A 17,314-nucleotide genomic window follows, 5' to 3' on the forward strand; every position below is an offset into this window, starting at 1 on the left:
CGGGCCCAGGTCCCTCCCTCTCCACTCCCCTCCTCCAAGGACGCTAGGGGAGTGATTAAGAATTGGTTCAGAGGCAAGCAATATCGCCCTGAACCTACCCCAGAGAAGAGAAAGCACGAGACCCAGAGAACAATACCGGCAATTTGCCACACTATGTACATGATGAATTACATTTGCACACCTTAGTGGTCAATGACCAGGATGTACATATGTAATCCAAGTGTTCTTTACATTTTTTGATTTTAGAATGAATTTGTTTCTCGTGAAAGGTGCCAACTGACAGTCCTAGAGTCTAAGCTAGTCTGTTTATCCACAGAATGATAGCAGATTTCCCCCAATCCTCTACAGTGAGATCTGAACCCTGACACAGCAGGGCCAATTTTAGGGATAAGAGGTAGATTTCTCCCCCTTTGGCTATTCTTGACAGATTTTGGCCACATGTGAAACAGAACCAAAGAATCAGTCCCTTCTGGTTGCACATCTTCCCAGGACTTGGAAAAGAAAGAGTTAGGGTTTAGGGATTCAAATATTACCCTCTCCCCTAAAATTCAAGAGGATTTTGTCCACTGTTTACCTGTGACAGAGTGCTAAGCTTTGTCTACACTGCACTTTCGTTGGTAAAACTTTTGTCATTCAAGGACTGTGAATCCTCCCTGCCCCCAAATGACAAAAAAGTTTTACTGATGAAAAGCACCAGTGTGGACAGTGCTTTGTCAGTGGGAGAGCTCTCCTTCCAACAAAGCCACTGCCTCTTGCTGGGGGTGGATTCATTTTGTCGGCGGAGGAGCTCTCTCCTGCTGATAAAGAGCAGCTACACTGCGCACCTTTTAGTGACATGGCTGTAGAGGCACAGCTGTGTCGCTAAAAGGTGCGTAGTGTAGATATAGCCCTAGCTGTAGCATGATGGTCTTGTAGATAAATTGCCTAATAAAGAAGATCATGGGCTTAATTGGAGGCAATTTACCTATTATGGTGGAAATTGACACTTGGGGGCAATGATTGGGCAGTAGGGATAATTAGCTCAGTAACGGATGATACATAATTTGCAGGAACCGGAAGTGGGAAGCTCAGAGAGTGAGCTGGATGAGGTAGAGAAAGCTGGATGGCAGACTCTTCCTGACACATGCTTATACTATGTTCTGCAGTGCTGTGAATCTAAAGATGCACACTATATGTACAGCATGAATAAGAGACCATACGAACAGGCCGGGCAAACAGGCTGGTAGCTGAGGGCACACACCATGACACAACCAGATGGAGTTTTTCCAGACACCACTGACCTGCAACATTCACAGATGTGACCAAGAGGTCAAAGGCTCTCAGCCATCCATGCTACCAACACCTTGAGTCATCCTGACAAATATGAAGTGATCGGGTTCTGTGTTTATTGTAATTTCCCCTCAGGATTTTCTTTTTTTAAAGTCAGGGCTCCTAATTGTCAGTAAAGTGGTTAGACAAACTCATGCACAACAAATATAGTAGTCACCTCAAACATAGGATGAGCACTTTTAAACAAATATTTCTGTATCTAAATTATGGCTTTTAAAGTGAATGGTTTGACTGATCATTTTTGTCCGAAACTAATTTAAATTGCTTTGTTCAACTAAAGGTGTGTTCACATGCAAAATGACATATGAATAAAAAGTACATTTCTCACCTGTCTTATTGTACCACATCCATTAAAAGGTATGTTGAATATAACATAGGTTTCCGTGATCTCTTGTGGCCCACAGGAGGAGTCATTCAGATAAACATCCCAAGCATTGTAGCCCAATGACTGCAGATAGCTTCTGTTAATGACTGCATGCATATATTGTCCAGAACACGACAGTGCTAAATGATGAGACAGAAGGAAAGGTTAATATTAATTTTAGGTAAGTATCCAAACATTTCTATAATTAAAAATCACCTGGTTCCGGACTTAAAACCTCTGGGTAAGCTCAAAAGCTTGTCTTTCAACAGCAGAAATTGGTCCAATAAAAGATATTACTTTACCCACCTGGTCTCTCTAATATCCTGGAACCAACTTAGCTACAACACTGCAAGATATTAAATTTAGCCTGATCTAATGTCCGGCTGATCTAAATGAATGGGAGTCTTTCCATTGACTTCACTGGCTTGATTAGGTCCTTATTGTTACCTTACTAATAGGAACATTGCTATATTTAAGGCAAGCTTACCTGTATCATTGTTCTTTTCGGGAAATGAATCATAGTAAGCACTGAATCCACTTCTTGTATAACTAAAATCACTTGAAAACAGAACAGTCATTGTATTTGAAGATGATGTAAATGTGTAATTTGAACCATCACAAATCCTCCCAAGAAGAGGAGATGTATTTAGAGGACCATCATAGACTTCAACAAAGTCATAAGCACAATTATATGAAACTTCTAGCCTGTGGAGATAAAGTTATTTTGTGTTACTTTAAAGTAATAGAGTTAGAAAATAATAGTTTTCAAAATGAGTGAAATGAGGTTGGAATGAACTGATTCCTGTTGACTTCGGAGGGAACCTAGTACTAAACTAATATACAATAGCGTGAACACTTCCACCTTTGTTGCTAACATAAGCTAACAGCAATATTTGGGGCTAGAAAATGATTTGGTAAACTAATTCAAATCTATGGCAAAATTCTCTTCCCAGAAATGCCATTTAGAACTCTGTTGCGTATTCTGCACAGTTTCTGCACAGAATGATATGCAACGGAGACAAACAGTGAGGTCTGGAGAGGAACATTTGACATAAGTCAAAGGGGTGTGTATATATATTCTTTTTTCTTTTAAAAATGTGTTTTTAAATGTGATTGCATTGTTTGAGGAAGGTGTTGGACTGACAGCCACAGTCTGAAGACTCAGTTACAAAACAGGGACTATAAAGATCAAGCAGTAGACAATCAAGCTTATTCACAAATTATTGCCTTGTTCTTATAGGGCTGGCATTTTCTGAATGAAAACTCTCTCTCTCACACAGGTCAAGTTTGGATTCAACCACAAAACCATGTCACATCAATGCTACAGCAGCTAATATTTATTTATTGTTCCAAAAATACCCGTACAACTTTATAATAACACAGCACATTAGCTGAGTTAAAGATAGTAAAAACATTGAATCTGTGCTTGGCTAACATTAAAAAAAGATTTTTCTAGTTCTGTTTTTAAAGGAAAAAAACTATGCTTCCCCCTGCCTTGTGAGCTATTCAACTATGACTTCAAAGATCTCCCCACTTACTTTAGCCCAACTCCCTTCACCATCAAGCGTTCATGCCAAAAAAAAGATTCTTCCAGCCAAGGAAAGTTGGCTAACAGTTCCCGTTCAGTTCTGCTCCAGAAATGAAACGTATGGCTTGCCAAAAGAGGCGCAGAACGGTCATGGTACTTCAGCATGTGTTTAATTTTAAGCATCAGAGTAGTCCCATAGACTACTATGTGCTTAAATACTTCGTTCGATAGGATCCAGAGAGAGGTAGGCTGCCTCTGCAGCATTTTCAGTGCCAGCTACTGAAGGAGCAAAAGGACCAAATGAGACTCTTGCATGGTAGTAAGCTGGGCAGCTACTAGATTGCCAGATCAGACCTCCTACTGTAGTTGGTTGATCAGAGACTTTAATAATGAAATAAAATAAAATTCATAAGAAACATAAGCAGTGGAACATCTTTCTAAACTCAAAATCAAATAGTTTAAAGAGGTCAGTAAAATCAAAATCTTAAAAAGGCAAACAAATATGAAAAGTGGAAGTCATCACTTTATATCAAGTTCTCTGAAGGCTAAACTGCAGTTCAATATCTAATATTTTACTTACTCAACATGCTTAAAGACGAGTCTGATATAATAATTGTTCTTAACTTCTATTCTCCAGACACATTGTACATTCACTGGATAGTTTCCAGGATAGAATGGACTAGAGAATGATCCAGAAGCAGTGGAAAGGTAGCCACCACACGAGCCATTTATTGCTAAGAGAAACAAAAACCAGTATATTTTAGAATTCCTTTTGATTTTATTTCTGGTGAAGATATTGAATCTGTTTATTCAGAAGAGGCCTCAATACAGCTGCTGGGGAAAGAGAAAGAGGTGGCCATAAATGCTTTGGCACAATTTGCAGAAGCCTAAGGGCTGCTTAAACTTCCACCAGCCTGTAATGATCCCTAGGAGCCATTATGTGGGTGAGGATTGCCAGAGCACAGTGTACTCTGGCCTTGCCTCTTCTAGCCTCTCCCACCACACCCTCTACCCCAGAGCCATGAGTGAGTGGAGTAGAGCGTTATGGTGGTTTTGTGCTAGCCAGGCGTTACTGGGACAGGGAAATCCCTTGCTGCCCCTTTCAGGGCAGTTTGATTGAAGCTTATCCCTGCGCAAGATGCACCACACTCCCCAAATGAGGGGTAAGGTTCTGAACCATACATTAATTCTGCACTCCTCAACATCTGTTTCTGCATGATCACAGGAATACATAAAATAAATCTGATTATGCATAACACCTCCACATAAATGAAAATGCACTTTGTACGAGCAAGATTGCCCATCAATAATTTAAATCTCTCAGAGCACATTTCAACTAAGGGTTGCATGCTTATACACCAAAAAGGTATATACGCAAGGTCAAGAAGAGGTACATACGCAAGAAGGTTCAGGAAAGTTTGGTTTAAGAGAATCTACCTAATCAGGCTCTGCTTCTCTTTACTAAGCTGACACCAAACGTGTTCATGGCTCCTCTCTCATGGACCTCTAGTGCCCTCCTTAAACCTTTACATACAGATATCCACTCTAGACTGCTGTCATTTCCTCTGCTGGTTTCCCTTACACTTTTATACATCTCTCGTAGAGTCTCTTTGTCTCTCAGCTGAGCCCCAGATGATTCCATTTTGCATTTAATGGGCTTGGGCTCACAGCTCAGTCTGAGTCACATCGGCCTCCAGAGCTTGTTATAATTAACACTGTATAGGCAACCTGGAGCCTAATACAGAGGGAGTGGAATGCCACAGTAGATGTCAAAATGCAAGTAGAGTAGTCATGTAAAGAAAAGGAAGCTTTCATCTAGGAGTCTCTCTAACAGAGCTAAGTGTGTTGGGGAGAGGGGATATACAACTGGTGGCTGCTCAAAAGATTCTTAGACACAGTTAAAAGTTTGGACGCTTAACATAGATTTCAGAAAAAACAACAGTAAAGCCACTATAAGACCCGACTTACAATTTGTAGTGGTCAGTGGCGTATTTGGAAGAGCTGTATCCACAAAACAAAAAGAAGCAAAATTAGCAACCATCTTTGTTAAATAAAACTGTAAACTACTCTCTTAGCATAGTTCATGAGCGCAATCACCAAACCAAAGCATTTTGAATCCAGATACAAAAACAGCCCCCCCCCCCCCCCGCTTCCTTGGCCTCTCTGTTTAGTTAATACACATTAATATTTTGGTATAATATAGGCTCTTTCCTTCAGTATGAGTGAAAATGTGAGAATTTCCATCTTTGATTTCAAAAATAAAAAAATCCCACAAACACAAATCATGAACAACCATGATTTTATAAGACAACCCTTGAGAGTCTTACTATGATTGCAAACCAAATACAGATGTGGTTCCAGACCAGATTCCTATCACATATAAAGGAACCTCACTCTCAGAATGCGAGGTGCATGGAAGTATAACAACATAGCATTTCCTCTCTACCTCTCTCGCACCCAAAAATTTCATCTTTTTTCCCCAAGACTGCTCCTGAGGCCAAATGAAAGACTGAGTGGACAACCATTTCCTCTATAGAGATAGTGTTTGGTGAGCTAAGAGAAATGACAAGAAGTTAAATCAATTAATTGTTTCCAAGATTCACTCTTGCACTCATATGGAAAATGAAATATGGTCTGGATTTACAGGGCTCTAGCCTCCTTTTTTTATGCACACAAATTCAAAGGGAAATAATGATAGGGAGGAGATAAATTCCTAGGGCAAAATTAAATGGTGCTCTAAATTTACAAACAAAAGAATCTGAACAAAGATAACCATGAAATCCCAGAAGCATAAACAGTATTGCATAGTTACAATAGTACATAGTTTCACATTGTAAAATGAAATATGTTTCACCTGATATCATCGATGCAGTTGTAGAAGACTCTTAAATGTAAAAAGTAAACAGTAAAATTTGATACAAACTTCAGTATTAGCAATAATCTATGCAATCTTTAAGAACATGTTATGAAATTTCTGCACTACAGCAGTATACAAACAAGTATGGCTTTGAAGTCAAGTCAATGAGGAAAAAAATAAATGTCTCACTGAGAAAAATGGACAACAGTCCTAACTTTATGGAAATCAAACTAACAAGTTCACATTGGCGGGAATAGGTTCTCGCACAGCTAGAAAGTGGAAGTAGAATTGAATAGGAAAGAAATGGTGTCCCTGTTTAGTGGATTTACTCCTGAACTTTGGGCCTACACATAAGTCACCACAGCATTTGATAGACATGACACCCCTAATGGTTCTAGAGAAGTGCAACTGGGTTTTCAGAAGTGATTTGGAAAACATACACAATTTAGTAGAGAATGCAATTCTTCCTATAGGTTTTTCTCACCCTTTTATATTCCTGCTGTTGAATTCAATACTTTTCTAATCAAATTCTCCAGGACACATTTGTTTAGCCTTTTTAAAAAGGATGTGTGTATAAAATACAAACAATTAATATAAAATGAATGTATTGCAATTTAATTCAATATAAGATCTCCTAAGTGTCCTTAATCTTCAAGACCTTAACAGACTTGCCGAGTAGCAAAGCCAACTGATGCGATAGTGATGGGATGTGGAGAGGATTCTTTCCCTGACTCAGTTTTCTATGCTGACCCTAGTTTTTGAGACACAGTTGAAGGATGAACATTGGGAGCTGTCTTAACAAGGATTTTTACTTAAAGGTAGCCTTTTTATTAGACAAATCCAAAGACAATGGTCTCAAATTAACATAAAATGTTAACCACCAATAAAATGCAGATAAAAGATAATGGTTATTAAATAAAAATAATCAAGCTTTAATCACACACATTGAATTCAAATTAATAGATTAATGGTAAACATGTAAATCTTAGTCTTACCTGGGAACATAGAGTTATAATAAGCAGAAAACCCATATTCTGAGTTATAGGAGTCTCTGCGTAATAGAACTGTCAGTGTGTTTGAAGAAGATACATAGCTGAGATTTGCCCCTTTACAGATTTTCCCAAGTAAGGGGGCTGCATACAGGGGTCCATCATAGATTTCAATAAATTCCTGAAAGCAGTTCAAACTGTGGAAGGAAGTTAACAACAAATGTTTTATAAACTGGGTAATATAGTCACATTATTTTATACCTCCGTGTCATTTATTAGTCCTTTCAATGATGCCAGGTGAGGGATTGCACAGATCCTTGTATTCCAAAAACCTAGGAATTCTTTTCCCAATCTCCCACATACCACCATACACAGGGATTTATTTAATCTAGAAATTAATTCTTCCACTTCAAACCCACAAAAGGCAGCCTCATGAAAAGTTACTTATTTGCTAAAATATAGGCACTGGAGCCTCTCTTCCCTTCAATGGATCCACCTCTCTTCCTGTCCTCTTTGAGGAGGACGAGGAGCAGCAGCCTATCTGCTCCAACTCCTGCACATTGCATTCAGACTCTAACTCTACTTTGTTCTCCACTGAATCCAATGTTCAGTAACTGAGGACCTTTTGGACCCTCTGAATGCATGAAGAGTCTCGCTCATCGCTCAACATTTGACCACATAACTAGAGCTGGATGGATAACTGATGTTTAAGTTTGTGACAGCTCTGGTCAAACTGAAACATCGGAAAAAAATTGGTTCAACCCTAACTGAAACCATAAATTCTGAATAATTGCAGCAGATCAGAAAAGTCAACAAAAAGTTTGTTTCAGGGCAAACAAAACGTTTAATTTCTGAGCATTTTAAACTTTCTTTTAAAATACAAGCAGAGGAAATGAAGGGGTAGATTCAGAAAAGAGAAACAGGTGATGCCTCCCGCCCCTTTGTACTCAACAGTTAGCTACATGGTTAGAAAACTCTTCCTGAAGGTGGAAGACCTAAGTTCAAACTCCTGCAGCACATCAGACAGAGGAAGGAACTGAACCTGAGTCTCCACATCCCAAGTGAGCTCCCTAATTACTGGGGTAAAAGTTATCTTGGGGCCACCACCACCTCCAACTGTTTTATGAATGGCACCTAAATCCACTTGTAAACCTAGGCCCAAAAAGGTTTCATTTCCCCCTGAAAATATTTCTTGAATGTGTGTGTCAAATTCACAAATAGTTTCAGGTAAAAATAAATTAAATTGCATTTCTCAGACAATAAGCTAGTTTTCCAAAATAGCTCACCCAGCTCTACACACAGCCTGCCAACGAACTCCTAGCTCCTCGAGGATGACTAAAGTAAGATACCAAGTCCAAAGAAGGGGCAAAGGCAGCACTCTAATGCTGCTATCCATCTCTACCCATCTCATTGTGAAAGGACATTTTAGCAGGGGACTAAGCTTTTCCAACCACCAAAAAAGAAAATCTTTCTGCCTCTAGGAGTGTGAGAATATTCCTCTCTTGACCAACCCCACACAAGCCTACCAGCCCATACCATCTCCTCTGAGTGCAACAAAGATGGACGCAAGGCAGTTGCTGTCTTGGAAATTTCCAGCAATTCCAAGATCCTACGTACATGAATAAAATAAGTGTTCTCGGAAGGCTAGGATGCTGGTAATTCCTCAGACTTACCTGACATAAGAGAAGACTAGTACTATGCGATTGTATTCTATTTGTATTTGCCAGACACACTGTGTGATGAGACCGTTTCCAGGGTAATATGGGCTAGAAAGCGACCCAGATGGATTTGAGAGGAAGCCACCGCACTGATCTCCTATTGAAGAACATAAAACGAGAGGATGTAAAACTAAGCTGATTTCAGTTTTGTTTTAAAGTTCTGAATCTGTTTTCTCCAGGTGAGCCCAAAAGAAAACGCCAGACTTGAACACCCCACCATCTATTGAATTCAGTCAGGCAATTTCATTTAACATTTTTCCCAGATTACAATTAGAATCTATGTATTTCTGAACATTGGGACAAAAATCCAGTTCTTCCAGGTTTGTCTGGGCTGGAAATACTGCAAATAAATAAATATCCTTCTCTTTTGGTCCTTTGATATTTCATCTTTGGCACTCACACAAACCCAAAAAAGTACAGAGACATAAGCTATTTGTATTCCTGGTCTTACATTAAGTGAACTTTTTTTTTTTTTTTTAACCTCACAGTTCCATTTGCAGTTTGAGAGATAAAAGAGAATCAGTTCCCTTTTGCTGTGAGCTCGCTTGCCCATTTTTCAAGTATTGAAGAAATATACCATCGGCCAAATCCTGAACATGCTCTGCTCCTTTTGAGGAGTTATAATGGCACAGCAGAAGTTCAGGAGCTGCCCGGGGCATTCAAGATTTGTCACTATTTAAAAGCCAACGATATGCGACTTACCATATGTAGTACGTTCTCCCCATGTTGTATTTCCAGGTGGAGCTGTTCATGTAAAAAGGTTAATATTATAGTCAAGTAAAACTGTTCTTTTCTATAACAATTTCTGATTGATTTTAGCAAAATGGTGGCATCAGCTGCAGAGTGTCGGGCACAAAATTACATCGCTTATTAAAAATGGAAGCAAGATAAAATGGTTTGATCTAAGATCCGTAGTGATCTGATTCTTTTCAGGATTTGCAGAAATTCCACTGGAACAAAAGCACAAAGATTTCAGCAGTGGCAAGTCTATCTGTGAGGAAACACATACACAACCAGTCCTCCGAGGGATCATCTTGGAGAGCAGTAAAAGCCACACATGGTGGTGCTCTATGTGGCATAGGAGTGACTGAAGTGCCCATAGAATACTCTGGACTCAGCACATCACTTTGGCAATCTTGACAACTAGCACTTCAACAGAGGAGTTATTGGAGCTGTCCTCCAGTGGACAAGATGGTACCACCCATGGCCCTTCTATAAGGATGAATGCTTCCTACCACACAGTGGGGACAGACAGGCACTGAAATTAGTACTGAAGCAAGATATAATACCTGGAGAAACTAAATGAATAGGTAGGAAAAGGTAAATGTAGAAGATTTTATAGAATAAAAATACATTAGATTTTATTTATTTCTTTAAAAATTTCTGCTTTTGAAAACAGGAACTCACGAACCCTTACGAAGTTTTAGAATATTGATTGGCCAAAGCCTTATATTTGTTGCCCTTCAAATTGACAGGCTGGGGTTCAGATCTAAATCCTGTTTCAGCCTCAAACTCAAACCCCAAACCCTAGTTTAAACCTATTACACTAATAATTAGTTGTAGTGTTAGCATTACTGTAGCATACAGAGGCCCCTGGATCAGGATGAGGGCCCTGTAGGGCTAGCCACCGTACATAACACACAGCACAATGCCCCAAGTTGCTGAGAGTCTAATTTAAGACAAACAGCAACGAGCGGATGCAACAAAAAGCAGAGATAATTAGGGGAGGGCGAGGGCAGTAACAAATAAGAATAACTATGTCCATAATTATCAAGTTTTGATAAAAGTGTTCCCTTCTATAATAATTTCCTCTTTGATTTTAGCAGAATGGTGGCTTCAGTTGCAGAGTGTCAGACACAAAATTACATCATTTATTAAAAAAGGAAGCAAGATAAAGTGGTTTGATCTAAGATCTGTAGTGATCTGTGATCTGATTCTTTTCAGGATTTGCACAAATTCCTCTGGAACAAAAGCACAAAGATCTCAGCAGTGGCAAGTCCATCTGTGTGGAAACACATCCACAACCAGGCCTTTGGGGGGATCATCTTGGAGATTTGGGCTCGAGCTAGGGCTCTGGGCAGGGCCGGTGCAATCATTTAGGCGAACTAGGCGGTTGCCTAGGGCGCCAAGATTTGGGGGCGCCAAAAAGTGGCGCCCCCCCAAATTTTTTTAAATGGTTGCAGCCGCTGCTGCTGGAGGGGCTGAACTGCCGGCAGCAGCAGCTGCCTGCCACCGGCAGCCCAAGGTGTCCCCCGGGTCAGGGCGCCTCCAGTCAGCGCGCCCCTAAGGTCAGTGCGTCGCCGCCATAGCCCGGCAGCCCAGGGCACCCGCCACCCCCGGGGTCAGGGAGCCACAGCCACCGCTGCCATGACCTCGGTCAGCCAGGGCGCCCCCCCCCCGGTCAGGGAGCCGCCGCGCGACCGGCAGCCCAGGGCACCCTCCCCGGGGTCAGGGAGCCGCCGCCACGACCCGGCAGCCCAGGGCGCCCCCGGGGTCAGGAGCCGCCGCCACGACCGGGCAGCCCAGGCCCCCCCCCGGCGTCAGGAGCCGCCGCCGGCGACCCGGCAGCCCAGGGCACCCCCCCGGCGTCGGGAGCCGCCGCTGCGACCCGGCAGCCCAGGGCACCCCCCCCGGCATCAGGGAGCCGCCGCGCGACCCAGCAGCCCAGGCGCCCCCCCCCGGGTCAGCGAGCCGCCCCACAGCCCAGGCGCCCCCCACCCCCGCCGGGTCAGCAAGCCCCCCTGGGGCAGCGAGCCGGCCACCACAGCCCGGTGGCCCAGGGCCCCCCCCACCCGGGGTCAGGGAACCGCGGCTCGGTGGACCTGCCGCAGGCTTACCTGCGCAGCTCCGCCAGAACCGCGAACCGTGCACGGGGGGCGAATGTCCCGGCGCTAGGTGCCAGAACCCAGCACCGGTCCTGGCTCTGGGATAGGAGTAGAGTGTCAAGCCCAGCTCTAGCCTGAACCCAAACATCTACACAACAATTTGGATTTTCTGTTGCTAAATTTTACATTTTGATTTTCCTCATAACGGCCAGGATGGGACCTTTTTTTGATAACACCTCTACCCCGATATAATGCGTCATCAGGAGCCAAAAATATCTACCACGTTAATAGGTGAAACTGCGTTATATCAAACTTGCTTTGATCCACGGAGTGTGCCCCCCTTGTTGCACTGCTTTACGCGTTATATCCAAACGTGTTATAATCGGGTTGCATTATATCAGGGTAGAGGTGTATCAACAATTGCATGATGGAGAATTGTTTCCCAGCCTTCTGCACTCAAACCACTCAGAAGTTACCCTCTGGTTATGAAGAAAAGTAGATATACTTACGACTTATAGTGTATCTGTTGTGGTTTCTCCAGAGGCTGAATACATGCAAAGACAACAATAGTGGTGTTAAAATTAAATACAAGCCCACTAATCAAGATACTATTGAGCTTTGAGTCTGCATCCTCCACAGTCTCGACCTACTGCTTGTAGAATTACATAAGTAGCAACTAAAGAACACAAACACAGTAAGGAAGGATGTTAATACAAAAGATAAAGGCAAACGAACCCTTTGATAAACGAAGTGCTATGATGTGTTCTTCGTATGAAGTGTAGCATTACCAAAACGGAGCAATGTAATTTACAAGGGTTTTATATTAGAAAGAGACCAAACCCAGCATCTCAAAATGGATTGGAGGTAGGAAGAAGCTGACTTCAAATCTCTTCACTTAGATTCTTTCCCACGAGTTCATTGATGAGGTTATGGGGCGGCAAAAATGAAGACAGACATATGCGGAATTAAGTAGCAGACCACAGCTTTATAAAAACTCTAACACAGAGCAGGAGTGCTACACCACCCATCCCCATACTTTCTATACCAAGCATTTAATTGGTTCCAATTTGGAGGTTACAGGTCCTACCATAGAATTTATTACTAGCAGCAGAGTGAGGGGGATCCTTACCTATAAACCCATAACTGAGGGTGGCTGTCTCAATGTGACTCTTCTGGACTTGGCTCTCTCTGAGTCCCAAGGACCCCCCCATCATGAGGGGAAGAGAAGGTGCAGCAAGGTGATGACCTCAGCCCACAAAGCAAGCAAGGTCTGACCCTATTGCAGAGCCCAATGCCTACCACCCAAAATCCCAGGTCTTTTACCTCTGGAAACTGTTCATTTTGTTCTCTTCACTTGACTGCATGGAGTAAATTCTGGGAGCAGGGAAAACAGCTATCAGACCCTCTCCCCCAGCTGGCCAATGGATACCAGAGACTCAGGGAAGGAGCTACCTATTGTCTTGGCCATGTCTCCCTCCCTTGCTACCCGATTGTCCCCTTTTTACCATCACGCCCGTCAATTTTCCCGTCAACTGATGCTGGAGGGCGGCATATGCAGTTACATGTATTGTATTGGAGAGTTACACCTATGCAAGAACCTGCTCATACAGTTTTGGTTCCATGTCACTCCAAACTAGAAAGGACCTCCTCTTTTTGAAAAATGCTATATTAAAAATAAAATGTATCAAAGATATTTTTAAACAAATAAAAACTCAAAATATAGAAGAAATCAGCTGCTTTGATAAACACAGAGAGACAGACAGAAGGTGTGTCAGAATATGCTGCACATAAAGGACCATATTACAACTGACATACATACATATAAACTAAGTTTTCAGTTCATACTCAGTCACACACAAAACACCGTAAGTTGCTATGTCCCAACTGCTTAAGCCATTCTGGTGATTTCAAAGCTTGCTGGTGATCTGGCTCACAGTATTTTAAATTAAGTAACATTAACTATATTCATTAGAATATATAGTATTATGGAAACAAAAGCCAAATAATATCTTACAAGTTTATTATCGATACTGGTGAGAGAAAGTACTAGAACAGTAATATAAAATCTAAGGAGATTATGCGTACAAACATAAACGATTAATACATGTGTTAAAGAAAACGTTAGTGGAGTAGTACATTTACATAAAATTAAGTAGTGTATAAAAACATTCCTCATTTCTAAGTTTACAGCATATCCATGTGCCACAGCGAACATAATATACATTATCTGTCTGTAGGAAACCAAGAGATAAAGTCAGTAGAGAAAAAACATTCTCCAATTAAAAAAAGTAAAAAAAATCAAATAATGGGAACTTCTCATGGGGAAGGAGTAGGTCACTTTTAAGGTATTAGATTAAAAGGTTGAATACCATTTTCTATGCAAGTAGGCAAAATGGAATTTGTAAATTCTAAATAATATAAGATAGATGACAGGTTACCTAAGATGAAGGGTATCTCAGACTGATCTAATGTACAGTATTAAATCTAACAAAGAGACCAAATTTAATGTTTACTGGATTCACTCAGACTTTACTCTGGAATGATTCAAAACTTCCACTGAATATATAAATGAGTAAGGAAGGTCATCATTGATTGGCCTAATCAGAATAAATAGGTAAGCACATAAAAGTACAATTCATGACTTGAGAACTCTAATCCCTTCTGAACAGATGTACGCAAAAAGCTTAATCATCAGCCTCTTGACCTATATCAGTGTTATAACCTCTCTCATTTTCTCAAAGATTTGGAGCATGTCTTCATTTAGCATTCAAATGGACAATGTAGCCATTAGGTCTCTTAGCTGAAGCTGGGCAAATTTAAGCAAGTCATTATTTAGTAAAAGCCTTCAGGGTAGAAGGGTTACACCCTTTCTTCCTCAAGTTGCCGTTCACTTCAGACAATTGGTAGATCATTTGGTTGGGAAATTCACAGCACCTACAGTATATGTGTAGTATTAATGTAACCATATGTACCACATTAGATACTGTCACCTGTTACCAAGGAAAGCAATCAGTATAAAATAGAAATTGATACAAGTGTATGGTAGTCAGTATCAAAAACAAGCGTTGTGATGTAAAGATCAGACACAGTAAGCAACTCTGCTGTACATATTTAGTTTTTAGCATATTTATGTCAAATTCTCTATCATATTTGGAGGGAGAGAAGAGAGAGAGATGTAGATTTAATGTAGACAGTAGTAAAGTAAGGTCTCTTTCACTACCACTGCACGACTGCCATCGTGCAGAAGGGTGGAACATCTCCTTATTCTGCATTCACCCTCTCCCGTTTCTCTGCTGATCTACCTCAGCTTTGACTAAGGGGATTTACACACAGTTACATAGCAATGATGCCACCATTGTGCAATTACACTTCTGTTTCACCAAATAATTAACCACTCTTTACATAACAATGAACTGGTCCAAACATTTAGACATCTGAGACACGAGGTGGGTGAGTAATATCTTTTATTGACCAACTCTGTTGGTGAGAGGAAGTTTTATGAGCCACACAGAGCTCTTTGTCAGTAAGTCCATTAAAAGATATTACCTACCACTCACTTTATCTCTCTAATACGTGGGCTGACACAATTACTACTACACATAATGTAACATCTGTTCATTATGCACACGGAAAAAGAAGCATTATAGAGCACTAAACAACAACCATGGCATTAATTGCAAGACCAAAAACACAGGACTGATTTCTCCTCACAAAGACCAATGTTGAGCAGAAATAATTGCTCTGAAGTAATGGTAGTGTCAATGGTATGAAGTTAGAACCAAGCCCATAGTTTTATGAACTAAAGGTTCCAGGGAATTTAGGCATAGCTTTTTCTCAGCAGTATAGGCTGCAACTTTCTACCTAAATAGCTCTCTGAAAACTTGCCTCATCTTTTTTTAGAGAAGGGGGAAAAGTGGGAGAAATCAGAACATTTAGACACAATACCTGCATATAAAGCAACAGCCAAACGAAGGTCCAGAGTCATACATTTTGACTGGTTAAGAAGGTGCAAGAAAGCAATGAGCTTCAAAGCTACACATTGCTGAAAATATATAGAGGTACCCTTGAAATCTGACTTTCCTCTATCAAATTAGTTATAAGAAGTGCTACATGGGTCACCTTTAAAAAAAAGCTTTTGTGCCAAGCTGTTCCAGAAACCATGATAACATATAGGTGCCCTCAATGTGCTTGATTTCTTATCATTTACTCTAGAAAAAAGCTAGCTTTAAGAATTCCATCATGCTACCTTCTGTCTTCTCTTTGCTCTGCGCATCTCTCACACTCCAGGATTGCAGCTCTCTTCATGGTTGGATAGGTCATTAGGTGTTCCCAGCATCCCCTAAGTCAAGTTACACTACTTCTTCCAATCAGTGGTAGGGGAACAGGCACCTCCAACTCAGGGACCCTAATCAACAGCCACAGTCTGCTCTATTCCAAACCTTGCTGCTATTCCTGAGTCTCTTCTACTCTGCCTCTCTGTTCTGCTTCATTACCTTCTAGGTAAACCCTCCTCAGAACCTGAATCTCAGAGGTTTGCCCTCTTCCCTTAAGTTAATTTTCTTCTCCAGTACCTAGAGAGTGAATGAGTAGACTTCCTCACTACATGACTTCTAGTCTCAACTTACTAGCTTTGTACCACCCAGTCTACACCTGCTCAGCTGAGCACACTTCACTAGCCTTGTCTATCCATTGTAATTGTCCCACAGGTGCAGCCTACTAGATTAACTAGCCCTTCCAACCTAGCTTAATCCCTTCAGGTGAAGTGTGAGTGAACACCCCATGGAGGGGGCAGGATATACATAAACTGTAGGTTTAGTTGCAAAATTAGAGTAAACATACAGCAGAGATGCTGAAAATTGCAACGGAATGCTTATGGAAAGAATCCATGGTAAATTGTTATCACTGGACTCCAGTGCCTCACATTACAACAAAGGTTGCTCAAGGAAATTTGGCTGTGCTAGGCAACATTTTAGTGTGATGCCACCCCACCTCACTCAAATTCAGCCTGGCGCCCTTCCCATCATGAGAGAGGAGAGCCAGGCAGGCCAAATCTGAGTAAGGTATGTTTACACTAGGAATTACTCCGATTTTACATAATTTAATTTTGGAAACAGATTGTAAAAGTCGAGTGCATGTGGCACCTTAAAGCAATTATTATTAGGCCCTAGCCAGGACTTAGGGCTCCTAGGCACTATGGTAATACTGATTGTTGGTATACGTCATTCTCTAAGTTTGATTGCATGCTAGGCTTTTTTCTGATGTGTTATCTTGACAATGCTTTGGCCTTTGCAAATAAACAGATGATTTAATGGGATCAGTTTTCTGAACAATTCACCACTGCAACGAGAGGTTCACAGTCTGGTCCCACATGGTAGAGTGGAGGGATACATCCACTTTTCCCTGGTAGTTCTTCCTTTGAGCATGGATCCATTTGACCAAACACTACATAAATTTATTGGACTAAAATGTCTGTGCTTTATCAAGTCTGCAACGTATGTTTTTTGATATCTTTGAAATGGAGCTTACAGTATTGAACAAAATGTTAAACTACAATCAAACAAACTGGAAATCAGTGGGTATGAACACTGGCTGTTAATTGCTGGCATAATATTTTGCTTATTTGTTACACAGTGCCTCCGTCAGAACAAATCAGATAAGCTATCACCTAGTTAAGTGGCCATTCTTTGAGCAGGAGATTCTTTGA

At 41.2% G+C, this 17,314-nt stretch overlaps 1 protein-coding gene across 1 annotated transcript in view; it reads right to left on the reverse strand.

The window, feature by feature from the left end:
• Nucleotides 1-17,314, reverse strand: part of LOC116834438 (scavenger receptor cysteine-rich domain-containing protein DMBT1-like) — a 63,640-nt gene that overhangs the window by 2,439 nt on the left and 43,887 nt on the right. Inside the window, 4 exon segments of the mRNA XM_075072677.1 lie at nt 1,658-1,833; nt 2,181-2,398; nt 3,802-3,955; nt 7,074-7,264. Of these exon segments, the coding sequence (XP_074928778.1) occupies nt 1,658-1,833; nt 2,181-2,398; nt 3,802-3,955; nt 7,074-7,264 (739 nt within the window).

This window comes from Chelonoidis abingdonii, chromosome 15, assembly GCF_003597395.2.
Source record: "Chelonoidis abingdonii isolate Lonesome George chromosome 15, CheloAbing_2.0, whole genome shotgun sequence".
NCBI classification, from domain to species: domain Eukaryota; kingdom Metazoa; phylum Chordata; order Testudines; family Testudinidae; genus Chelonoidis; species Chelonoidis abingdonii.